The sequence below is a fragment of the Vulpes lagopus genome, chromosome 8 (genome assembly GCF_018345385.1).
Source record: "Vulpes lagopus strain Blue_001 chromosome 8, ASM1834538v1, whole genome shotgun sequence".
NCBI lineage: Eukaryota > Metazoa > Chordata > Mammalia > Carnivora > Canidae > Vulpes > Vulpes lagopus.
The window spans coordinates 90,033,303-90,061,135 of record NC_054831.1 but is presented as its reverse complement, the minus strand read 5'-3'; the positions used below and the strand labels follow the sequence as shown (position 1 = coordinate 90,061,135).

The following is a 27,833-nucleotide window of genomic DNA, read 5'->3' as shown; positions in this document are numbered from 1 at the left end:
CCTCTGAGCCACCCAGGCGTCCCATGCAGCCTGGTTTTAGAACCCATATTCATCATCCAACACTATTGTCTATACATAAAAAGTATTACAAATAAACTGAAAAATTTTCTCCTTGGTTCAAACAATTAGATTACCATATATAATCAGGTTTTTATACTTCAACATTGTAAAAACACTTTTTTTCTTTTTCTTTCATTAACAATGCTATTTTGAACTCCTTTTACTCTTGCTTGAAATGGAGTATAATGTATAGTTAACATACATTAACTATAAAAAATACTCTCTGGTTAAAAAAGAGAAATTGGTTTGTCTATTATATGAAAACATGTTATTAATGATTTCTCTTATTAAAGTTTCATCAATATTTTACTTTTAGTCAAACCTCTACATTTAACTAAGTTTTCTTTTTCTAAAGTCACTGAATAAGACTTCTCTGAATTCCTCAATATTACTAAAATACTTCTTGGAACACTAAACAATCTGAAATTCTTCCAACATTTCAAGTCCAAAGAACTTAAAAGCCCTGATAAAGAATTAGTATCATGTGCCAAACACAGAAACTTCAATCAAAGGATAATTACTTTTAAAGAGGTCAATCTCCAACTAAGAATGACACTAGTAATAGGATCTAAGAAGCCCCCACAAGCAAAAGAAAACTTTGCATTACCTCTTCTTTAATTTCTTCTTTTTCTTGGACTGATGGTTTTGGCTCAGGCTTCACTGGTTCCAAAGGTGGAAGATAGTTCTTAGTATAGAGACTTTCAAACAGTTTATCCACAAAACCTGAAGTTTCTAAGGAAAAGAAATAGTATATAAGTGTTGCACAAACACAGATGTTTGAAAATACATTCTACAGCAAAGGTGAAAACCAGGACATCTCAAATACCAGTGGTGGAACTAAAAATGAGCCTAACCCTTATGAGGGAGAATCTCATTTCTGGGTCCTGAAACTACTAGAAACCAAGTAATACAAATTAATATTTTTAGGAAAGAAAATATTCATCTAATACTGAAGAAAGTATTAGATTTTTTGTGTGTTAAATAAAAGCCTTGAAATTCACCCAAAAATATGTAATCCTATCTTTTCAAGTGATAAGTCATATTTACTATCTCATTTCTTTCCCTTCTCAGGAGAATTTGAATTAAAGGATATCTTCTCACACCAACAGATGGATCATGATCAGTAAGTGTGCATTATTATCCATATTCTTTTCATATATTCAACAATATTTACTGAATACCTTCTATGTGCCAAGCACTCTAGGTTCCAAGTCAGCACTCTCAACAAAGGGAAAAACAAACAGGAGGGGGAGGGAGAGCAACACACATAAAGAGATAAATAAACATATAACATGGCAAGAAGTGACAAGTGCCATGAAAACCAAAACGAAACAAGACTGGGAGGAGGAGAGGATGATTGGGGGCATGAGGTATAATATAGTGTACATAGTGCACTCGGGGGAAACTACTCTGAGAAGGTAACATTTGAGAAAAGACCAGAAACTGTAAGAGAAGAAACCATTTCAAGCAAGAGTAAAATGAGTTCAAAAGCCCTGAGTTGGGAACATGTTTAACATGCTGAAAAAAAAGCAATGGGGTCACAATGGCTAGAATGGAACAAGTGAGGGAGGGTGGTAAGAGATGAGGGCAAAGATTCAGCAGGGGAGGCCTCCAGGAAGCTCTGCAGGTCATGGAAAGTACTTTGGTAAGAAGATGGGAAGGCATAAAGAGAAGAGGATTATGCCCATTCTTCCTGTATAGCAAGAAGCTCCAGCCAGGGCGGAGCGGGGTGGGGGATGGGGGGTGGCAGATAGCTTCATTGTCCTAATAAACAGTAAGCCTAAGCAGCTACATTCTCCTCAAACTGTTACCCCCAACCAGCAACTGGACTCTGCCACAAGCCATAGAGGGCCCATTCACCAAAAAAGCAATAGAATTACAACTGCTTCAACATAGGAAAACAGCAGAGAAGGAAAGGAAAGGGGGGGAAAAAGTCTTCCTAAATACATGATAAGGGGGATCCCTGGGTGGCTCAGGGGTTTAGTGCCTGCCTTTGGCCTAGGGTGTGATCCTGGAGTCCCGGGATCAAGTCCCACATCGGGCTCCTGCATGGAGCCTGCTTCTCCCTCTGCCTGTGTCTCTGCCTCTCTCTGTCTCTCATGAATAAATAAATAAAATCTTTATTAAAAAAAATACACGATAAATAATTAATAGGAATAGATATAGTCAAATGTTAAAGGATGCTGACTGAATTCTTTCCTTCCAAGCTTTTATTTCCAAGATTTCATAAAGTTTTAAATTTAAAATCTTAAATATGTGGCTGAAAGCCCATAATAATTACCTTTTTGTAAAAAGACGTCAAGTTGATCAGCACAAAAGGCTTTCAATTCTTTCTCAGGTTTGTCCTTCTTGACCAGTGCTACAACATAGTTGGCTAAGGCTGAAGGGTCAGCATCACATCTAGTTACACAAAGAGAAAACAAAAATTTTTAAACCTTTTTTCTTTTTTTTTTTCAAATAGCGATATCATAAATGAAGTCACCCCTTTTAGAAAGCTAAAGGTCTTTAAAGTGACTGCAAACAAAGGCAACTTGTAACAAATAGCATGTACACACTGCAAACAAGATTGTCCTTTTCTGCTTATTTTTATAAAATTGTATCTCCTATTTTCAATGTTTTTAGTAGACCCAGAATTTTGGACCAATTCTACATTTATTTGCTTTCTCAATGGTAACAGGGAAAGGGTGACAATTAACCCCTGAGTTGTAGTACTGTAGAAGCACTGTTGATATCCTCAGGAACTACCTGTTGTTCCATGTGACCAATGATGAAGAACCATGCCAAGTGATGAGACATCTTTCCCCAATCCCTATAACCCCAGACACCAGCAACCTAAAACAGTGATCGAGTCCACTAATAATCTTAGTATCTTAAGGATCTCTTTAAAGAATAAGAATACAGGAAGGCTGACACCTTAAATATTACAGGCAAACATCCTAGCAGCTATAAGCCAGAAAGAAAAGATCTGGGACCTACAACAGAAAGAGAAACAATAGAAGGGCAGCAGGGACAACCTCCATCTATGTCTCTCTCTCTTTTTTTTTTTTTTCTCTAGTCAGTAGTAACTGTCTTTTGACATTCACAATCATCTATGCCAGGGTAGCATATGTTCCCTGAGTTGTCAAACTCTAGCAATTTTCAGACCTAACGTTTTACCTATACTACAAAAAATGGAAAGTTTTTGTGCTGTAAATATATATATATATGGGAAAAATATATTTTTAATAAAGCTAATTCTTTGAACATTAATGCACATTTATGAATCAAATCTAAGAAAGCAAATCTCAATGACTCAATTTTATAAAACTCAGACCTAATAAAATGAATTGTGAGCAAGAGTCAAAGTGCAAAGGAAAGAGTGTAAGTGTCCCAGATGAGGAGCTACACAATAAAAACATGCAATTTAAAAGAAAGCCAGAATTTCTTAAGTAAAAAATGTAAATTACATTTTCAAACAGATTACCTTGGTAAATCCAACTGCTAAATTCTAAAATGGATATAGAGATCAATAATAGAAAAACAAACGATCTGATTTTAAAAATGAGCAGAGGGCCAAAAAAAAACCCAAAAAACAAAACACCTGTCAACTGCACTTTAATTAAACAAAGAAAAAATAAAAAAATTAAAAAAAAAGAAAAAAACTGGCAGATGACCTCAATACACATTTTTCCAAAAAAGACATGCAAATGGCCAGGAGGCATTTAAAAAGATGTTCAACATTCCTAGCCATCAGGAAAATGCCAATCAAAACCACACTGAGATATCAACTCACACCTGTCAGAATGGCTATTATCACAAAGACAAGAGGGGTGCCTGGTGGGCTCAGTCAGTACAGCATGTGACTCGATCTCGGGGGTTTTGAGTTCAAGCCCCATTCTGGGTAAAGAGGTTACTTAAAAAAAAAAATCTCTAAAAAAAAAAAAACCCAATTGTTGGTAAGGATGTGGGGAAAAGGGAACCCTCATGCACTGGTTGATAGGAATGTAAACTGGTGCAGCTCCTATGGAAAACAGTATGAAAGTTCTTCAAAAAATTAAAAATAGAACTATCACATGATGCAATAATTCCACTTTTAGGTATTTACCTGAGGAAAATGAAAACACTAATTCAGATAGACATATGTACTCCATGTTCATCACGGCATAATTTACAATAGCCAAGATATGGAAACAACCAAAAAGTTCACTGATAGATGAATGAAGAAGACAACATGGAATACATACATACAATGTATTAATATTACTGGGCCATAAAAAAAGAATGAAATCTTGCCATCTGCAACGACACGGATGAACCTAGAAGGTATATGCTAAGTGTGCTAAGTCAGAGGAAGACAAATACCATATGATTTCACTTACATGTGGAATCTAAAAAACAAAACAAAACAGAAACACTCATAGATACAGGAAACAAACTGATGGTTGCCAGAGGGAAAGGGAGTTGGGTGGGATGGATAAAACAGGTGAGGGGGATTAAGAGACATAATCTTCCAGTTATAAAGTAAGAAAGACATGGGGATGTAATGTATAGCACAGGGAATATAGTCAATAATAACTTTTTATGGTGACAGACTGTAATTTGACTTATTGTGGTGAGCACTCCACAGTGTATAAATCAAATCACCACATTATATATATGAAACTAAAGATAACATTGTATGTAAATTACTTAATCTAAAAATTAGTAATATAAATAATAAAATGAATATATAGCATTTATACCTTCAAAAATGTTACACAGGCCATGCCCACCTTGGCTTATCTATAAACACCTTAAAACAGAAATACATAGATAGATTTAAACTCACTCCTGAAAACAGTTAAGATATTTGATCAATATATTTCTAATCAACATTCAAATGGAAAAGAGATGGTAAAAAAAAGAATCTATCACATTTTTACCTTTACTTAGAAAGTTCAGATCCTAGATAAAGAAGATATTCTAAACACAGAAAGAAAAGTTTTAAAAAAGTTAAGAATGGCAGGGGGGGCATCTGGGTGGAGCAGTCGGTTGGTTAAGCGTCTGCCTTAGGCTCAGGTCATGATCCCCAGGTCCTGGGATAAAGCCTCATGGAGTCTGCTTCTCTCTTTCCCTCTGCCTTACCACCGCCCCCCCCACCATGCTTGCTCACTCATTCCTTCTCTCACGCTCTAATAAATAATTAAAATCTTTAAAAATTAAAAAAAAAAGTAAGAATGGTAGAAAGAGGCAATGTCATTTTTTCTGCTGCTATGAGAACCTTTTAAGGAGACTCAGGAACCCCAACAGATAGAAAGGTGGGTAAGGGTATGAGGTTTCTAGTGAGAAGCAGGCAAATTTTTCAGATTATTGGATAAATGAGGGGAGTTAAACAAACCCAGGTATCTTACACATTTATCTAGTATTCAGATTCTGAAAAACAAATGCAGAGTAAGGTTGCTTCTGATGAAATACATTTTGATGTGATGGTGTTAAGCCTTAAGAGGAACAGTTACAAGGTAAAAGAGCAGAAAAAAAACTAGACACCAAGAAAAGAGAGTGATCACAGATTTTAAATATCTGTGCAATATGAGTGAACAAGTTATTGTTAATAATAACAGATAGTTAAAATTCCGTACCAAATACAAAAGCATGTTTATAGCCAAAAGAATGGGACCATTTAAATTTAACAGCTCCTAATGTGCACCCATAAAGTGTACTATGAAGGAAATTGCTGGTCTGAAATAATAAGTCACACCAATTCAAAGGTGAAACTTAAATACACCAGGGAGTTTTATGCTGTAATTTTCTGTACCTTTATGATTGTTCTTATTTATTCTTTCATCACCCCAACTACATAATCTTTAAAAACTGACAATTACAATACTGCAGTAGCTATGGCACTGAGGCTAACAGTAGCCCAACTAGACTTCCAGAAGTGTGTCACAAAAATCTCAGCATGACTAAGATCCTTGATAATTTACAAGACAAATTCAAGACCACTTCTTACTTCTCTTACCCCGAAGAATTTAAAATCTTTTAGCTATTTATTTGTAATCAAAGCTTATGGAAATTCATTCTGGCTTAACTACAGGGACAAGACTGTTTGGGAATGAAAAGGGTTTTAAAATTGTGGACCCATGGCTATGTTACACACATTTCTAGATAGAAAGAGACTTCTATTATAACAATGAGATTAGGGGGATCCCTGGGTGGCGCAACGGTTTAGCGCCTGCCTTTGGCACAGGGTGCGATCCTGGAGACCTGGGATCGAATCCCACATCGGGCTCCCGGTGCATGGAGCCTGCTTCTCCCTCTGCCTGTGTCTCTGCCTCTCTCTCTCTCTCTCTCTGTGTGACTATCATAAATTAAAAAAAAAAAAAAAATGAGATTAGAAAACAGAATAATACCTATCTAAAATTACTAATCTACTATAGACTTTAAAAGGCCTTAACAGTACAATGAACTACTATTTATTTTATAGATATCTATAAAACATATATAAATTTGTAAATATGTAAGACAAATGAAGTGATCCACTCAAGATAAGAAAGCACACCTGTGGAACACTCAGCTGCAATTCCACAGAGTAAAATCTATTTTACACTACATACACTTTACTAGTTTTGTAAATCTGCATGAGAATACATTCTACAGCTCAACCAGTAGTTACCTTCCAATTAAAATAAAGAATGAACAAAAGAAATTTTTGTAAGTTTAATGGAAATTAGGGCAACCCCGGTGGCTCAGCGGTTTAGCGCCGCCTTCAGCCCAGGGCCTGCTGAGTCCCACATCAGGCTCCCTGCATGCAGCCTGCTTCTCCCTCTGCCTGTGTCTCTGCCTCTCTCTCTCTCTCTCTCTCTCTCTCTCTTTCTGTGTCTCTCATGAATAAATAAAATCTTTAAAAATAATAATAAAAATAAAATAATGGAAATTAGAAATATGAGGACTCCTTATAATCTACATCTTGCATTATAATATTCTAAGAAAATATTTCAATTTTTTTTATTTAAAAAATAAAAATGAACTAGAATGAATTTTTATCAGGGCAAGTTAATAGAAATATTGCCTTAAAAAATTTCTTATCCATAAAAATCTCAAATTTGTCTTTTTCCTCCTTAATGAAATATCCACTGCAGGTACATGACACATCTGTTATCCTGGAACATCAGCTTTACAGATTTTAGACATATATCCAATCCCAAGACCAAAGAGTAAAGGTCTTACCTTAGGCCCTAAGCCAAGAAACACTACTTAAAAGTTATCAGAGTCTATTTGTTTTAGGAAAACACCAACACTACTTAAACCTTTTCCACTTTCAGGAAAATCTACAGGTTTCTGAATACAGGCTCAATTTTAAGTTCTACCTTAGTGTGACACTTGTTTCAGAAGTGACACTATTCATGAATATGCTACTGAGCCAGAGAGGGAAAAAACCTCCTGATCTTAATGTGCATCAAAAGCCACTAAAAATGTTCATATTCTTGGGGCGCCTGGGTGGCTCAGTTGGTCAAGCATCCGATTCTTTGTTTCAGCTCTTGTGATTTCAGGGTCTGGGATGGAGCCCCAAGTAGGGCTCTGAATTCAGTGGGGAGGCTCCTTGAGTTTTTTTTTTTTTTTAAGATTTTATTTATTTATTCATGGACACAGAGAGAGAGAGGCAGAAACATAGGCAGAGAGAGAAGCAGGCTCCATGCAGGGAGCCTGATGTGGGACTCCATCCCAATCCCGGGACTCCAGATCATGTCCTGAGCCAAAGGCAGACAGACACTCAACCGCTGAGCCACCCAGGCGTCCCACTCGAGCTTCCCTCTCTCCCTTCACACAGGCACGCACAGTTACACACGTTCCCTCTCTAAAATAAATCTTTAAAAAAAAAAAAAAAGGTTCATATTCTCTAATCAGTAGTTGTAGTTATGGGAAATCAACCTCAGGAAATAAAGTCAAATATAGAAAATACTGATACCTAATTAACACTAAATATATATAATTAAATATATATGGTTTAAAAACAGCATTATTTTTAACAGAAAAAGTAAAGTCAACATAACCATTTCACTGTTAAATGTTTATGAAACATTAGACATCCAAAGTGAAGGTTATAAAAATAACACACAAATATGAAAAATGTTTCCTTTATTTTATTTTATTTTTTATTTATTTATGATAGTCACAGAGAGAGAGAGAGAGAGGCAGAGACACAGGCAGAGGAAGAAGCAGGCTCCATGCACCGGGAGCCCGATGTGGGATTCGATCCGGGTCTCCAGGATTGCGCCCTGGGCCAAAGGCAGGCGCCAAACCGCTGCGCCACCCAGGGATCCCTGAAAAATGTTTCTGATGTAAAGTCAAATGGAGAAATCCAGATAAAAAAATTTTACCTTTGATTGTGGTAACAGCTACCTGGAAGTTTACATATACACAAGAGAAACTAGAAATAAATACACGCAAGTAATTGTATTATTTTTCTTTCTGCATTTTCTGTAATGTAATAAATAGTAATTTTATTTTTACTTTATAAGAAAAAAAGTAAAAAACCAAAAAGTCTGCTTTTGTTATTCCTTTGGTAAAACAAAACTGGACAAACAAGTAAAGAAGGGGACACCTGGCTGATTCAGTTGGTAGAGCATGCAATTCTCAATCTCAGGGTTGTAAGTTCAAAGCCCATGTTGGGTATTGGGGTTACTTAAAACAAAATCTTAGGGCAGCCCGGGTGGCTCAGTAGTTTAGCACCACCTTCAGCCTTCAGCCCAGGGTGCAATCCTGGAGACCTGGGATTGAGTCCCACGTTAGGCTCGCTGCACAGAGCCTGCTTCTCCCTCACCCTGTGTGTCTCTGCCTATCTCTCTCTCTCTCTCTCTCTCTCTCTCTCATGAATAAATAAAATCTTTAAAAAAAAAAAAAAACTTAGAAAAAAAAGAAAATAAGTAAAACCTGAGGTGACATTTTCTAATTGTTCACGTGAATAACTATTAAGTTCTAAAAATCTGTTAACACATACTAAAGAGAAGGAAATAATGGCACTTCTACTTCTTTTCAAATGAAAGCTTTCATCTTCCCCTTAATTAATTAGAGGCTTTCATGAACAGAAAAAAATACCCCTAGGTTTATTTTGGGTAAAAAAATAATATTTAAACATACATCTGTCAGTTGCAAATACCACTTTGATATGTGGACTATGGCTCACAGAGCAGTAGTTACCACCTAAGTATACCCTGAAAATTAGACTATTAAGAAAAATCTTCCTTTTTAATTGTCAACCAACCTATATGTACATATAAGGACACTGATTCATTTAAACATTTATTGAATGTTCACTAAATGCCAAGCATCCTGCTTGGTAATGGAATTACTCTGAGCAAGACAGACCTTGCCCTGCAGTATAGTGGCCAAGAAATGAAAATAAAAACAAATAATTACAGTACAAAATAACAAATGATTAAAAAAAATTAACAACAAAGTAAGTAATAACCCTGTGAGGGGATGAGGCAAGGCAGTGATAGGAAACAGGGCTATAAAAGAAACTTCTGGCTTTTAGCCTACAGCAATTGGGCCAGGAAGAATGAAGTCAGACATATTTAGGAGGCAGACCAAAGGACACAAGAGCAAATATGTCCTTAACTTAGTATACTAAAGCATGCCAAGAAGTCTTCTGGTCAAAATAAGTCCTTTACTGTGAAATAGTTAATGGTCTCCTTAAACAAGTCTCACAGCACTTTGGAAGCACCTTGATTCTTGAAGCCACAAATCACATTAGAACTTCTCAGTCTTAAGAACATACCTCCAAAATACTCATTTCACCTTTGCAGTTATCTGAGATGTGAGGTCTCAGAGTCGTTAGGTGACTATTTTTTGTCCCATTAGAGCAGCCCCAGACATTAGAGTCTAATGTGATAAGGATTGCAAATCTATGGCAGCATGTAAACTCTAGAGTTTGTCCAAAGTATAACCCCTCCGTGACCACTGAACCAATAAAATGATCTCAGTCTGTGAAACTTATTGCTGCCTTATCCATCATACTCAGAGATGACAACACATTCAATCTCCTAGTGCACTTAAAAAGACCTTGATAAGGACTGAACTCAAAGAATCTGCACATCAAAGCCATAGCTTTCACTAGCAATTCCCAGTCCTACCTACAGGGCCCGTGGTGAGACTAGCTCTGGCATGCACTAGTCTGGTACTTTGTAAATGGCAGTAGAGCTTAACATTAATAAGTAAAATATTTTTGCAAAAACAGTTTAATATATTTTCCTATTTCAAAAACCATAAAATTTCATTTATATTTAATGATTCTAAGGTACACAGACCTTTTTTATAGACTGCACATTAATATTCATATCATATCTGTGAGGTAGGTAGAAGGCTAATATGATTAACTGTTTAGAGAAAATTCAGAGAATTTCTCCTAAGTCACACAGTAAATCAGAGATAGAGAACTAGAAACTAAATGCTCTGATTCACATAATGATATTTTACTACAATAGACAGATGCAACTGTCCAAAAAGTATTACAAACCCTATCACTCTTTTTAAAACATATACCAAGACAAATTTTTATAATAAGCCAAACAAGCAGCCTTGAATTATACATATGCTTATACATATTTAATATATCTAGTATAAATAACCTAAAACATTTCCTTAAAAACGTCGTTGGGTAGAAATCCATGTTATTGAAAAAATGCTCGCCTGAACTTTTCCTAAACTTTTAATCTTCAGTGATTAATATATTCCCTAGATTTACTTAAGACTTTACTCTTAAAGGGCTCACATACTGAAAATGAGAAGTTATTTCTAATGGAAAGAAACCATGACATCTCCCAATTGTGCATAATCCCTACGTAGTCTAAGATATCTAGGATATCTGGAAGTGAGGGGAGATAAAGACCTCAAACAAGACTTCTGAGTTCAGTCTGTGAATGTAGCAGTTAGAAAAGAGATATAAAATTCTTGAGTAAGATGTTTTTTCCCCTTGACTGCACTGCCAATGAGAATGGTACTAGGTTTTGTTCTAGCCAGTTAAAGGAGTCATTTCTTCCATGTACCCTCCTTCTGTCTTTCCTCTAGTAAAAGTAGTAAGTAGGTCCCACATCTACAATAGGAGCAGGAAGTAACAGATAAGCTCTATCAGCATATGATATTTCTATTTTGTCTATAGGGAATAATTACACATAAACTGGCTTGGTTTAGAAATACCCCATTGCATGCCTTTGTTTCACCAGTGACAAGACACAACATGCTTAAAAAAATCTTTTATAAATTTAGTTAAAAATGCAACAGTGGATCATGCACAGGGATAGTATGAATCCAACATATCCATGCAACTCCATTATCTGAAAACCTAACAACTGCTCTGAAATGCTATATTTTAACATGCCAATCTGCCATGAAAATCTTCTTCAATCTGGAATATGCAAAAAGTAAATTTACAAATATAATCCATTTTAGCATATCACTTATTACATTTTAGGGTGTCTAAACAAACAAAAAATAATCTCCCACAACAACATACCAAGAATGAAAATACGTATATCTGTATTTGCTATTTCTTTTTTTTTTTTTACATTTGCTATTTCTTATTACCAATTCCATCCAAAGCCATTACTACTATGAGTCAAAAATGAGTACTTTTATTTTGTACTTCTAGGAAAGCCAACCATATTATCAAAGTCTAAGCACTGATTTTAGCTCTTTTTAACCCTAAAGAAGAAATGAATTTATTTTAAAGAAAACAAGCATGATGTGTTTTCAGTTGAACACGAAACTCAAAACAAATGGGAAAACCAAAATCAAATAATCACTTTAAAGAGAATTTTACCCATGAAAATTACAGAGTATCTATAAACTTATCTCTATAGCCAAATAAAAATAAATAAATAAAAAGTAAAAACAAAACCCAAGAGAAAACAATATTGAGAGGTTTAAGTTCCTATCCAAACTAAATTTTCATATTAATAAAAAAAACCAGGGCAGCCTGGGTGGCTCAGCAGTTTAGCGCCGCCTTCATTCAGCTCAGGGTGTGATCCTGGAGACCCAGAATCGAGTCCCACATCAGACTCCCTGCATGGAGCCTGATTCTCCCTCTGCCCGTGTTTCTGCCTCTCTCTCTCTCTCTCTCTCTCTCTCTCTGTTTCTCATGAATAAATAAATAAAATATTTAGGGAAAAAAAAAAAAAAAAACAGTGGCGCCTGTGTGGCTCAGTTAGCAGTCAACATCTGTCTTTGGCTCAGGTCAGGATCCCAGGCTCCTGAGACTGGGCCCCGGGCTCTGCTCTCCTGGGGTACGACCTCTATGACCTCTCCCTCTGCCCCTCCCCTCACTCATGTACACACTCTCAAATAAATAAATAAATAATCTTCAAAAAAGAAAAAAAAAAAGAAAAAACCAAGACCACTACCCAGAAGAAAACATTTTAGGGAGCTTAATAAAGACGGGCAACTAACTTTAACATCAAAACTTGTCACCTTCTACCAAAGACATACACATTTAATCCTTTTAGAAGGATCTTTACCAACAAACTCGGAGCCCGTATGCAAAACTGTCACACACACACAAGGGTTTATATTAAATAACATGAAGGTAAAGAATATTTTAAACACAGACTTTTTTCTTTTTTTTCAGCCTGTTCCATATATGGTCAATTTCACTAAACCTATTTCATTTATTTCCCACCTTGGTCACAATCCATCTCCTTCTTTGTGTTCCAAAACTTTACTGTAGAAAAAGTATGATGCACACTCAAGAGGCCCATATTCTTCCACAAAACTTTTAAGGAAATCATCACTAACATAAAACCCAAAAGTCCTTAGCGTACTTTCATTCATACCTGTACTCTAATCACATACTCCTCATCTTAAGAATGTAAATAGCACCTCAGACATCAAAATTCCCCTAATGCTGCCTCCTTTAACCATCCTACCTGCACAAGGCTGACACATCGGACTACAGATGACTCTCTTCCTAGGTGTTTACATCCAAGACATCAAGTAGCAAAACAACAAACAACGTTATTTAACAACATTTCTCCAGAGGATCAGGAAATAGATAATGGGGGGAAGTAGCTGTCTCCCAAGAGCCCCAACTTTACCGATAGCTCCATGCGCCCCAAACTAGCCCTCATTTCCACCTCTGAAAAACTTTTTTTTTTTTTTCACTAAAACGATCTTATCTAATGAATCATGGCCTGCCCATCTCTTCCTCATCACCCCTTTACCTTGGGCCAGTACCTCATCTCTAATAGGATAACTAAGGAGTAGAAAATAGGAAAGAAAGCACAGGAAATGATCCCTTCCCTTCCCTTTCCATGCCTTCTTTCCCAAGGGAGTTAGATATCGTCTCTCTCCAACCGTCCCTTCAGCGTTCCCTCTCTTCCCTGTATGGGATGTTTCAGAAACTTAGCTATACCCCAGTATCCCAAATAAACACGCCACAATCCGACCCTCCAAAAATGGTTATAAAACGAAAAAAGCTCATATCTCTGCTATCCCATTAAACTGTCCCAATATTTCTACAACTACTATCCAATATATATATATTTTTAACAACCAGCCCTTCTCTCTCTTTTCAGTTCCTCAACAAAAATCCTACACCTCAGCAGCCTCAGTGGCCCACACAACCCTGCAACAGTATTTACAGCGCTCTTAAGTCTTCCTGCTACCCCTTTTATTCCTCCAGGAGCTGGAACTAAAATTGCTTACATGCTACGGGAAAACCCCTTTCAAATACTCCTCCAATACTACTAAACTCCAGGGTAGCCCTTTCAGCCCTTAAAATTTAAAACCTCAATTTTTTTCCAACCCCTAATGGTATTTAGAAGTTATTAGTTCTCCCAGCATTAACAACTCTAGGATAGTATTTTAAAATCCCCTCAATATCCTTGCTATCAAACTTAACAGCTTTCCAGTAATTCCCCAAAACACCTCAATGCCCACATAGCCCTTTCAACTAGCCCCATGTTTCTCAAATCCTTCAAAATTCCTGAATCCTTAGAGCTCATCAATAATCGCTATAAAGCCCCCAAGGTCCCTACTATTCCTTTCTGCCCTCACGTTTCTAAGAGGCCCTCAGTAGTCTGCTCCTGGATCGTTTAGTCCCGTACGAATATTGTTTAATAAAGCCCTCGACACCCTGCTACACCCTTGGAGAGCCCAATATTCACATTTAAAAATCCCTCGATAGCCTGGAGATCTCTCGCGGTTCTCAAATAGCAAAATTGTGAATTCCCTCTGAGCGCCTGCTGCCCCTTCCAGCACCCCAGAATCTATATTTAAAAAGCCCTCGCCGTCCTTGCCGCCCCCCCCCCCCCCCCGGTCCCACAAGCCACACCGCCGCTACGCCCCTGGCTCTCCTCCCCCCGCCGCCGCCCCCCCCACGACGGTGCTAGTACTACCGCGAAGACGCCGCCGGGACCTCCCGGCCGCGGCCCCTCCGCCCCGCCCTCCCCCACGCCGCCTCCCCTCCCCCCACGCCCCCGCGGCCCCCAACGCCCACGTTCGCCGGCCCCGGCCCAGCCTGGCTCACTCACATCGGCTCCAGTAACTTGGCCAGCCAGGACTTGAGGGCATCCACATCCTCTATGAGCATGGTGCGGGGAAGGCGGGCTCGGCCGCCGCTCTTACTCGGGCCTGCCGCGGGTGCCCCCTCGCCGCCTCCTCACGCCCTCTTCACAGCTCCCGGTGCCCCAGCCCACCGGGCATCTTAGGAGACTTCAACCTACTCCCCCGGCCGGGGCCTAACAGGAACTAACCCAAGAGCCCTCACTCAACCTAGCCCGACGGCTCAGGCGGGCGGGAGATAGCGCCGAGTGGCGGGCGCAAGAACCAATAGAGGCAAGAGGGCCGTGCGCGCAGAGCCAATGACAAGGCTCGCTCGCCCCGCCGGCCGGCCGTACCCAGTTAGGGAGGAGGGATGCAGCAAGGTAGGTGGAGAGCTTACGTGAACTCCTGGTGCAAGATGGTATCTTGGAGAAGGTGCTGTGCCTCTTAAAGGGGCCGCAGCACGTTTTTTGACCACGCCGCCGCCCGCCGCGGAACACCGGTGCCTGCTACTGGGAGTGCCTGGGGGAACCCAGCGAGCCCCTCAGTCTGCTTCCTTCCTCTCGTTTTTTTTTTTTTTTCCTGGAAACACACTTGTGTCCCGAAATGACTCAGCTGTAGTAAATCTGTAACACAACGTGCAATACGTTCACGTTCGACACATTGCACAGAATGCAAAATTTTACTTCCCCCCCCCCCTTACACAATCATTTTGCTCAGCACACATGCTTGCATTTTTCGCCGCTGTGCTTAAGTTACGCAGAAGGTTTCTGACAACCATGCCTCGGACTCCCAATAATCGTCATTTTTAAAACGTGGCGCACAGTTGTAAAAAGCTGAGGCCATTTCAATTTTACCAGTATTTTTAATACATGCTTTACTTACGAAGAAAAACGACTCATATTTTTTTAAATTCTGTTTTCACCTTCTCACCTGATACTAAAATTCAGTAAGGTTTGTTTTTTTGGGGGTTTTTTTGTTGTTGTTGTTGGTTTGTTTTTTTTTTTTTTTTTTTGGCAGGGAGAATTTGGTCAGCAAAAAAGTTTTTAAAAATATTTTTTTTTCACTCGAAATTACCAAAATAGGCAACTTAGTTTGTACTGGATGAGAAATTCCTTTTAAAGTTTTGAAATTGCTAGCTTGCAACTGGTCTTACAATGCTTATTCAACAACGAATACTGAGCACCTGCTCTATGCCAGCACTAGGTGAGGAACTAACCCTTGGATTCCAAAGGTGAGCAAAACAGAGTCTCTCCCAGAGAGTTGAACAGTTTATGGGATTATGCATTACAATAACATTTTGAAAAATACCTGATAAGCACACCCGTCCTATAAAAGAGATGGATCATCCTAAAATAATCAGGTATGCTATCTATACATAGAGCAGGAAAAAGCAAACTTTCTAAAAAGGGCTAAATAGTAAATACCTTTGGTTTTGTGGACCGTGAGGTCTCTGGCACCCACTCAACTCTGCTCTCTTGGCATGAAACTGGCTATAGGGAAATGATTAAGGCTGTGTCCACATAAAACATATAAAATTTCCAATTTTAGAAAATTTTCAAATGTCACAACATATTTTCTTGATTTTTTTAAAAACCATTTAAAAATGTAAAAGCCATTGTTACCTTGAAGATGAACAGAAGCAGGTGCCAACAGGGTTTGGCTTGCTGGCTGCAGTATGTAGACCCCTTAGATAGAGTAATATAGGCAAAATGCACTTAGAAATCATCTAACAAGCCCCCTTCAGTGATACCTTCTCCCCAACTTTGCAAATGAAAGAAGGAGGCCAGAGACTGAGTGGTTTACCCAGAAACACATATCTGCAGATGGAGCAGAATTTGCATCTAGTTCTTAGCAAGCCCAGAGCTTTCTCATATCCAACTGTTGCCTCTTCTCTTTCTCCTCCTCCCTTTTATGCTTATCCATATTTCCTCCACTTCTTCCTACTATATAGATGAAGTGTTACCCAAAAATAACAAATTAAAAAAAGAGAAACGTAAGTGATGTGATTGGGCCTAAGGCTAGGAAAGAACTTGATGGTAGTGTGATAGAAATGGAACAGGAATTGTTTTTATCACAAAAGTTTGAAAAGTTATATCCATTTATATCGATCCAGCCTTTTGGGAGCTCAGATTCCAGTAGCCTAACCGTCAGGCATTGTAAATAATAATCCTAGCCTCGGTTGTTAAGTACATACTCTGTGCTGGCCCTGTGCTAAATATTTCAGTGTATTGTTGCTTCTCCTCTTCACAGTCCCCCTGTACAGTAAACAATATTCACAGATGAGAAAATGGCATTCCAGAGAGATCATGAAACTAATCAGTGGAAAGACCCAGCCTTGACCATGTGTGTTTGACCACAAAGTCCACACCTATAACCTTCACTGAAATATCTTGCTAGCAAACCTTGAAATATTAACCATGTGGTTCATTCAAAATTCATCCAACAAATATGTATTGAGCTCATTACCATCTATTAGACACTGTTCTTGGGATAGCAGAGAGTAAAGCTAGTATTAAATAAATGTTCTTTCCTTAGTTAAGGTGGATGTTAAGATGGGTACTTAACAAAGATTGGCTTTTCTTTCAGTTTTATCTTCATAAGAGGAGAAAAAGGTGTCAATCTACTTAAAGATTATTATTTTTTTAATTTTATTGATTTATTCATGAGATACAGAGAGAGGCAGAGACACAGGCAAAGGGAGAAGCAGGCTCAATGCAGGGAGCCTGACGTGGGACTCGATCCCAGGTCTCCAGGATCACTCCCTGGGCCGAAGACGGCACTAAACCACTGAGCCACCCATGCTGCCCAAGAGAGATTATTAATATAAGGCACTGAAAAGAGAGTGACTACAAGAAGAATATACATCTAAACAATCCTTGTTCAAACCAAATTCCCTTTCTTGGCTTGAAAGTAACTAGGCCTCAACCAGGAAGAACTGTTAACTCTGCAATTTCACACAAGTGTTGACAAAGGTGGATAGGCCTTCCATCCTCACAGTGTATTTGCCCACAGTTTTTTTGTCCTGTTCTCTAACTGGTGACCAAGAGCAATCCCAGATGTATGATAAAAAAAAGGTTGAGAGTAATTTTTCAGAGTTATATTTCTGTGTAATTTATAATCACAATATGTCTCCATTAAATGCAATTAGACAAAACTTTGGTAGAATTTCAAACCAGGAACTTCATAGTTACCAACAGACCCTCTTACGTCTCTGCATTTATAGATGATCATCTATTTAAACAACACATACATCAAAATATAGTCTCTGTTGAGTCTGGGTCACCAGTAGTAACCCACCTGACTCAGAGAAAAGTCACTTAGGGGCACCCGGCTGGCTCAGTCAGTGGAGCATGTGATGCTTGATCTTTGGGTCCCACATTGGTCATAGAGCCTACTTAAAAAAAAAATAAAAATAGAGAGAAATAATAAAACAATTCTAAGAGTTAGAAAAATAAAAAAATAAAATAAAAATAAATAAAAGTCACTTGAATCTTGGCTATGCAAAAGCAAGGTGAGTTAGCAGATAAATAGGATATCAGTTGGAACTGTCTCTCTTCCTTATGGAAATGTAGATTTGTTTTCTTAGGAGAACTATGTTATGAGGAGTTTTTTACAAAATTCTGTCACACTACATACCTATAAGAATGACTAGTATTAAAAAAAAAATAGAATGGCTAGTATAAATGGTAAAATGGTGCAGCCACTCTGAAAGAACAGTTTGGTATCTTCTCTCTAAAAACAAGGGCAGCTATCATATGACCCAACAATTACACTCCTGAGAATTTATCCCAGAGAAATGAAAACATGTTCATGGACAAAAACTTGCATACAAGTATTTATAGCAGTTTTGTTTATCACAGCCCCAAACTGGAATCATCCCAGATGACCTTAAACACGTGAGTGGTTAAACAAACTGTAAGACTTAGATACCATCATACCCTGGAATGCTACTCAGCAACAGAAAAGAAGGAGCTATTGACACATGCACCAATTTGGATGAATTAAGTTGAGTGAGAAAAGAAGCCAATCCTCAAAGGTTACATGTTGTATGGTTCCTTTTACATAACATTTTGAAAATGACACAATTTTAGGAGTAGAGGACAGAGATGGGGATGTGGAGGGAAAGTTGATGTGGTTATTAAAGGCAGCATGATGGATCCTTGTGACGTTGGAAGTGTTCTGTATCTTTTTAAAAAGATTTTATTTATTTGAGAGAATGAGAGAGAGAGAGCAAGCGAGCATATACACAAGTGGTGGAGAGGAGCAGAGGGAGAGAGAAGCAGACTCTTCACTGGGCAAGGAGTCCAACACAGGGCTCCATCCCAGGACACTGGGATCATGACTTGAGCTGAGGGCAGACGCCACCCAGGCGCCCCAGAAATGTTCTATATCTTGACTATGGGGGTAGACATAAGAATTACAGAGGTGAAAAAAAAAAAGAATTACAGAGGTGATAACATCATATAGAATCTAATTTATATGTATATATATATATATATATATATATATATATATATATATAAAATGAATAAGCGTAAAACCAAACTCATACTGATGTCAGTATTCTGACCAATGTTATACTATGGTTTTGCAAATACTACCATTGGGGCAAACTGGGAAGTGTGCAAAAGGTCCCCCCTGCATTATTTCTTACAGCTGCATATGACTATACAAATACCTCAATTAAAAATAAAAAGTTACTTCCCACATCGAGGCCAGTGTCAGTAGGGAGAAAAGGTTGAAAGTTCCATATCTGGGTATACACATACCAGAAATAGTCTTCACCCCATTCTCTGAGAGCTTCATGGGTTCCCTCCCACTGGACCTGTGTTAAGGACCCAGGTCTAACATCCTTGCAGATTAGAAGGGCATCTAGAGGAGGTGTTCAAAGCTCTACTGCCATAGAGACTTTTTTTAAAAAGCAAGAAACAGCAACAACGAACTGACTAGACTTTGGTTCCCTCTGGTTATCCCGGTTATATTAGAAGTGAACTGCCCTCTTTTCTTTAGCTAGAATAAGCCCCTTGGGATTTGGACACATCAAATAATAATAACTCATACTCTTGTGCCAGGAACTCTGCCAAGCAACTTTCCATGGATTAGCTTCTTTAAGTTCCTGCATTGATTAATTGATTGATTGATGGGGGGAGGTACTGAGGGAGAGAGAGAATCTCAAGCAGGGTCCAAGCCTAGTGCATAGCCTGATGTGGTACTTGACCTCCTGATGTTGAGATCATAACCTAAGACAAAATCAACAGATGCTTAACTGACTAAGCCACCCAGGTGCCCTCCATTCTGCGTTTAGTTTTTTTTTTTTAAGTTTGTTTATTTTTTAGTAATCTCTACAGCAATCATGGGACTCAAACTCATGACCCCAAAACCAAGAGTCACATGCTCTTCTAGCTGAGTCAAGCAGGCACCACTAGCCTTTCTTTCTTTCAAGCAATACTGGGGGCACCTGGCTGGCTCACTTCATAGACTGTGTGACTCTTGATCTCAGGATGGTGAGTTCAAGCCCCTTTGGGCATGGATCCTACTTAAAAAAAAAACTTATTGAAAAACCTATAATATGCAAAGCACTGTTAAAGTTCCTGGGGATATAGCAGTGAAGAAAATAGGTATTCTTTTGGAGATCTATTTTATAGGGAGGAGAACAATGACAACAGCCATATAATATGTCAGGTGGGAGACATCCTATAAGAAAAAAAAAGGATCAAGTGTGAGGATAGAGAGTGATAGAGAACTTAAAAGCACTCTCTGAGCAGTGGTCAGGAAGCAGGAAGAGTGTTAGTCACATGGATATCTGGGAGAAGAGCTTTCCAGGGAAATGCAAAGGCCTTGAGGCAGGAACTAGTTTCCACATTTAAGGAAGCAATGGGGCAGCAGTGGAGTGAGCCAGGAGAAAAATAATGGTAGAAGAGGTTATAAAAGTCATGAGAGACCAGGTCACAGAGGGCTTTGTTGGTCATGGTAAGGACTTCAGGTTCTTTTTTTTTTTTTTCTTAAAATTTTATTTATTTATTCATGAGAGACACAGGGAGAGGCAGAGACAGAGGGAGAAGCAGGCTCCATGCAGGGAACCAGCTGTAGGACTCAATACTGGGAGTACAGGATCATGTCCTGGGCTGAATGCAGATGCCCAACCACTGAGCCACTCAGGGGTCCCAGGACTTCAGGTTCTTATTCTGAGTGAGACTGGAAGACACGGAAGGCTTTACGCAGACGAATAAAATTATCTGCTCTAGCTTTTAATTTTTAAAAACAGGATTGCTATGGCTGCCTTATGGTAATCAGGCTGGAAGGGATAAAAGTGGAGGTAGGAAAACCAGTAAGGAAGTAATGGTCCAAGCATGGGATGTTGGTGGCTTGACTAGAATAGCAGTGAAAGAGATGGTAAGAAGTTGGATTCTGGATATATTTTGAAGACAGAGTCAATGAGTTCTACTGAGAGATTAATTGTTGGTATGAAACACAGAGATGAGTCAAGGAGGACACCAAGGGGTTTGGCCTGAGTAACTGGCCTGAGGTGGGGAAAACAAGAAGCAGATTTTTATTTATTTATTTATTTACTTATTTACTTATTTATTTATTTATTTTTATGATAGTCACACACAGATAGAGAGAGAGAGAGGCAGAGACATAGGCAGAGGGAGAAGCAGGCTCCATGCACCGGGAGCCTGACGTGGGATTCGATCCCGGGTCTCCAGGATCGCGCCCTGGGCCAAAGGCAGGCGCTAAACCCTGAAAACAAAACTGCCTTTAGCCTTTAGCACCTGCCTTTGGCCCAGGGTGTGATCCTGGATTCCCGGGATTGAGTCCCACATCAGGCTTCCTGCATGGAGCTTGTTTCTCCCTCTGCCTACGTCACTGCCTCTGTCTCTCTGTATCTCTCATGAATAAATAAATAAAATCTTTAAAAAAAAGATGGAGTTTTCAACTGTGTTATATGTATAGTTCTTGGATCAAGTAAAATGAAGATAAGGAATTGACCATTGAATTTGGCAACATGGAAATCATTGATGACCTGGATAGTTCCATGGAGTGGAGGGAATAAACACCTGATTGGAACAGGTTCAGGAGAGGAATTAGAGACAGAAGGATAGTTCTCTTAAAGAGTTTTACTGCAAAAGGGAGTAGAGCAATGAGGATACTAGAAGGCATTGTGGGATAGAGAAGATAGGGTTAGCTTGCATTTGGTTCTGTTTTTCTTTATTACTTCTTGGTCTGCTTGCTTGCATTAGGTGAGATGATATACATGAATTCAGATGAGTATGTAATGGAGAAAGAAAATCTGATGATGTGAAAGGCAAGGTGAGCAACTGCAACAATAAAATCTCCTAGTGGGAAAAAAGATGGGATTTAGTGTGCAAATGTCATGTAGGTCTTAATTGGAGTTCTGATTGTTCATGATACATGTTGATAGAAGTAATAAATGTAATTCATGGACGTTATTTACTGATTGCTTCTATATTTTTGGTGAATTAAGAAGAAGTCATCAGTTGAATGTGGGGAGGGGCTGCTGGATGTTTGGGGAGAGGGCAGAGAGGACAAAGCATCTTTGATTTCTCAACCATTTCAAGGATCTTCTCACTTCAGAGCCTTGCTGGTACTTTTTCCTGGAACTCTTTTCCATACATATCTTCATGGTTGAGTTTTTCTTGTCAGCTCAAATACCACCTCCTTAGGAAGGCCTTCCTGGACCATCACATTTAAATTAACACCTCACTTCCCTTCTCTGGTTATTTCCTATTACATATTTCTTCTTTTTTACAGATTTTATTTATTTACTCATGAAAGACACACATAGAGAGAGGCAGAGACATAGGCAGAGAGAGAAGCAGGCTCCATGCAGGGAGCTCGATGTGGGACTTGATCCTGGGACTCCAGGATCGCACCCTGAGCCGAAGGCAGATGCTCAACCACTGAGTCACCCAGGCATCCCTCTATTAGATATTTCTGTTTTATCTTCCTTAGAGCATTTTTCATGGTATGAATTTTTTAATTTGTTTTCTCTATCTCTTCCTAACCAGAATATAAATTTTCATGAGGTCATGATTTTTGTCCTCCTTGTTCTTTAGCCCTGAAAACAAAACCTGGTAGGTAATAGATGTTCAATAAATATTAACAAATGACTAATATAACATTACAACAATATTACCAAATAAGTACTTTTATCACCATGTTACTGTCACAAAGGGGTTAAATGCTTTGCTCAGGGTCATACAAGTTTGGAATAGAGAGGGTGGAGGGTATCCATGATTCAGATCCAGGCAATCTAATGCTAGAACCCACATTCTCAGATACTGTATGGAAGACCATCTAGAAAAAGATACTGATTTCTGGCTATTAAGATTTTGAGAGTCCGGCCAATTAAAAAAGCAGGACTATTGTGCCCCCAATTTGTATAGTTTAGAACAGTCTCATTTTACTGATACTGTAAAAATAGGAATCTTAAATGTTGTAAATGCACAAAATAAATTTTAAAAATGTACTTCTTGAGGGACACCTGGGTGACTCAGTTGGTTAACTGTCTGACTCTTAATTTTGGTTCAGGTCATGATCTCGGGGTCATGAGATCAAACCCTGCATTAGGCTAGTGCTAGGCATGGAGACTGCTTGAGATTCTCTTTCCCTCTCCCTCGGCCCCTCCTCGCATTCCCCAACTCACTCATGTGTTCCTTCTCTCTCTTTAAATAAATAAATTCCTCAAAATTGGAATCTTAGTAATATGTAATCGGTTGTCTTTGGCTGTTCCTTTGCTTTTTCTCCTCCCTTTCTTCTTTTCCCCCTTCCTTCCTTTCATTCCCTAAGGAGCCCGAGGACTGCTTCATGATGCTGATGGTAATGGTGGTGACAATTTGGAACAGATAGGCTATTTAGGAACTACAAGCAGTGTTTTGATGACTCAGGGGTCACGTTTCCTATATGAGCCCATGACATGGCTGGCAATGCTCTGTGGAATGTTGACAAGATGGCAGGCTGAAGCTTGTGTGGTTCCTGACTCTGGAGTCATATAGCACGAGTGAGTGATTGTTATTCCTGAGAATTATGAGTATCACTGCTGTAGGAGAAATCTAGGCAACAGAGGTTTCTTAAAATTTTAGTACCTATGAAGTGCAACTTCTCAAATTTGGTTACAATTGTCTTAATATCAAAGTGTCCCTAATTAACATGGTTACTTGTTCCTAGTTCACGTCAGTCAGATTTAGAATGTCCATTTATTATTTCCTTTTGGGCTTCTCTAACAAAATACCACAGCTGGGTGGCTTATAAAGAACAGAAATATATTTCTCATAGTTTTGGAAACTAGAAGCATGAGATCAGGGTGCCATCTCATACTGGGTGCGGGCAGTCTTCTGGGTGCCACATTTCTCTTTGTTTCACAAGGTAGAAGGGGGTGCTGAGCTTATAAATTCTCTTTTTGTTTGTTTGGTTGTTTTTTGTTTGGGTTCTTTTATTTTTTAAGATTTTATTTATTTATTTTAGAGAGAGAGTGTGGAGAGGGGCAGAGAAAGAGGGAATCTCAAGCAGACTGCCTGCCAAGCTTAGAGCCTCAAGTAGGGCTTGATCCCAAGACCCAAGACCCCAAGACCATGACCTGAACAGAAACCATGAGTCAGATGCTCAACCAACTGAGCCACCAGGTGCCCCTGGATTCTCTCTTAAAAGAGCACTAATCCCATTTGGAAGGGCTCCATCCTCCTGACCAAAGTAAGCACTTCCTTCAGATTGGCCATTGGGATTTCAACATATAAATTTGGTGGGGGGGGAACACAAACATTCAGACCCCAAAACTGATCAAACTGGCTTCCAGTATTCCCCACTTTTCTTCCTTCCTTCTTTCTCTTTAGCTTAATATTTCTTGAACATTCACTTACTATGAACCAGGCACTGGTCTAATTGCCTTGCTTGGTGTAGCTCCTTTTATTCTCACAGCAAACTGAAGAGGTAGGTATTGTCATTATCCACATTTTACACACAAGGATCCAGGGGCCCAAGGTTGAAGGAACAGAGCTAGTATGGGACAGGGCCTCAATTTAGATCCAGGCATCATACTCCAAAGCCTTTGAGCACAACCATCACAGATTCTTCCTCTGCTGCCCATTCATTGTCAAAGGCTGCACACACAGCAACCTCAGGGTCAGCTAAGCTCAGAAGTCCTAGAAGGATCCTTCCTTCTTTTCTTTATACTCATTGTTTGTATCATTACAAAAAAAAAATCTGTTCTCCATGTAGAAAGAATAAAAGTAAATATAGAATACTAATGTAGCAAAAACAAAAACACCAATTTATTATTTTTTTATTTTTTTAAATATTTTATTTATTCATAGAGACACACACAGAGAGAGAGAGAGAGAGAGAGAGAGAGAGATGCAGAGACACAGGCAGAGGGAGAAGCAGGCTCCATGCAGAGAGCCTGACGTAGGACTCCATCCAGGGTCTCCAGGATCACACCCTGGTTGCAGGCAGCGCTAAACCGCTGGGCCACCAGGGCTGCCCAACACCAGACAATTTAAAAACAAAAGGTGTCAGGGCACCTGGGTGGCTCAGTTGGTTAAGCATCTGCCTTCGGATCAGGTCATGATCTCGGGGTCTTGGGATTGAGCCCCAGATCAGGGTGCCTGCTGGGCAGGGAGCCTGCTTTGCCCTCTCCCTCTGCAGCTCCCCCTGGTTGTGCCCTCTCTTTGTCAAATAAATTTTTTTAAATCTCAAAAAAAAAAAAAAAAACCCAACCCCAAAACAAAAAAAACAAAAGGTGTCTAATAGGGTAGGGAAGTGACAACCATATTCATTGAGTGCTGCACACCTGTGGAACAGAAGTATCAAATGAGGTGCCCACAATTCTTTCCTCTGATTCCGTCATCTTAAGAGGGAAGTTAGGTAAATATGCATGAAAAACAAACACAAAGGGACTCAGAGACAAGCCAAAGCTAATTATAGCTTTATGTATCTAAATGGAGAAGTGGTGATTCAGTTGAATTTAGTAGAGTGACTGGTGGGGTGAGTTTGGAGGAAAAAAAAACAAGAGGAAGTGAGTTCTGTTGTTGAGTTTTGAAGTGTGAGCAGTATGGCCTGATACTTTGAGAAGGTGTATCACAATTATATGGTAAGAAGTAGCTCAAGTTAGGGAAGGCATTAATACGGGGCACAAGTAAGCTTTTATATTATTGCTTATTTTTTAAGTTTTTAAAAAAATATTTTATTTATTTATTTGAGAGAGAGAGAGGGAGCATAAGCAGGGTGAGGGGCAGAAGCAGAGCAGGCTCTTCACTGAGCAGGGAGCCCAATGCAAGGCTCCATCCTGAGACTCCAGGATCATGACCTGAGCTGAAGGCAGACGCTTAACCAACTGAGCCACCCAGGTGCCCCAGATTTCCTATTTTTATTCAGACTAATGTTTATAGACTAATTTCCCTAACATAATAATAAAAATAGCTGACATCTTAAAGTTCTTACTCTATGCCAGGCTTATACATATATATGTATACATGGCTTACACACATATTCTTATATATATATATATATATATATATAATATACATATTATTTCTTTAATCCTCATAGTGATTCTATGAGGTACTTACTTTTATGACCCTTATTTTACAAAGTGGTTAATTGAATTGTCTGAGGTCACCCAGCTAGTAAAATGATGAACTTGGTCTGTCTGATTCAGTGCTTGAATTCTCATCCACTGTGCTACCTTCCTAATTTCATTTATCTAGAAAGGCTATTCCATATGGCATAGCAAAGAATTGACAATTCTCAATTACAAAGCCATATTACTAAGACGCAATAAATTTCACTCTAAATATCTCTTGAATCTGTTTATCTTTCTCTACATTGACTGCCGTCACCATAATCTAAACCGTCCTCACCTCTTACCTGGACAATTGCAATAACCTTCTTCTTCCACTTTTGCTTTCTTTCAATCCTTCTTCAGGATGAATTTTCTATTACACAAATTGGACCATGTCTCTTCCTTGCTTAAAACACTTCCACAGGTTTCTGTCTCTCCATTTGCTTCAATGTTTGCCTCTTCCACTAGACTGCAAGCTCTATGTAGGTGGTGACTGCGTCAGTCTTGTTCAAATGTTGTATCTCCAGGAGCGCCTGGCTGGCTCAGTTGGAGGAGCAAGCAACTCTTGATCTCAGGGTAGTGGGTTGAAGCCCCATGTTGGATATAGAGATTACTTAAACAAATAGTATTGCTTCTCCAGCACGTAGCATAGTGCCTTGTATGTAGTAGAAGCTAACTTAATTTTTGTTGAATGAATGGAATCCAAATGATCCTTTAAAAAAAATGAATATTACTCGGGCAGCCTGGGTGGCTCAGTGGTTTAGCGCTGCCTTCGGCCCAGGGCGTGATCCTGGAGACCCGGGATCAAGTCCCACATTGGGCTCCCTGCATGCAGCCTGCTTCTTCTCCCTCTGCCTGTGTCTCTGACTCTCTCTCTCTCTCTCTCTGTGTCTCTCATAAATAAATAAAATATTAAAAAAAGAATATCACTCACTTATAGGAAATAGGTTAGTAGGGGATAGGGGATGAGGACATTTAAATAGGGGATAGGTTTTTCACAATTTGTAATCATGTAGTAACTTGTTTATTTTCTTTGATGTCTCATGCCCTTTAGCTTGTAGGCTCCATAAGGGCAGGAACCACGTCTGTCTTGTTCCTTACTATATCCTAGCTCTATGTTAAGTTCACAGGAGGTAACCAAGGAATATCTGTTGCATGAATAATTTCAATTACCAATGTGAATTGGAAGCTGATGAATCAAAGGTGACAAATAGCACTGATAAGGGCAGAATTGGAACAGGAAACTATAATCATAGTTATGGGAGCTGTGGAGGATGAGGATTCTTTTATTCATTCAATAAATGTTTATAAGGCCCCTTTATGTGCCAGACTCTGCTAGGCAACCTCTCTGCTATCATGTAGCTTCCAGTCTAGTGATAAATAAATAGGCAACTAAAATTCAATGAGGGGTGTCTGGGTGGCTTGGTGGACTGAGTGTCTGACTCTTGATTTTGCCTCAGGTCAAGAATTCAGGGTGTTGAGACCAAGCCCCACCTCAGCCCCAAGCTCAGCAGGGTGCTTGAGATTCTTTCTCTCTCCCTATGGGTGCAGGTGCTCTCTTTCTGTCTCTCAGATAGATCAATCAATCAATCAATCTTTAAAAAAATTCAGAGAGAGAAATTTCCCAAGGGAAGGCAGTAAAGGTGTGCTTCACCTTAGGAGGGGACATTTAACCCAGACGTGGGCTGTCAGGAAGTAT

General features: G+C 39.1%; 1 protein-coding gene across 2 annotated transcripts in view; it reads right to left on the bottom strand.

Moving 5' to 3' along the window:
* Nucleotides 1–14,787, bottom strand: part of RBM27 (RNA binding motif protein 27) — a 71,616-nt gene extending 56,829 nt beyond the window's left edge. For both annotated transcript variants that reach the window (XM_041767002.1, XM_041767003.1), the window contains exons 1-3: nt 14,544–14,787; nt 2,342–2,460; nt 668–792 (exon numbers count right to left, since the gene is read on the bottom strand). In XM_041767002.1, coding sequence (XP_041622936.1) covers nt 668–792; nt 2,342–2,460; nt 14,544–14,602 — 303 coding nt within the window. In that variant the 5' untranslated portion in view covers nt 14,603–14,787. The remainder of the gene's footprint in view (nt 1–667; nt 793–2,341; nt 2,461–14,543) is intronic.
* Nucleotides 14,788–27,833: the final 13,046 nt, after the last annotated feature.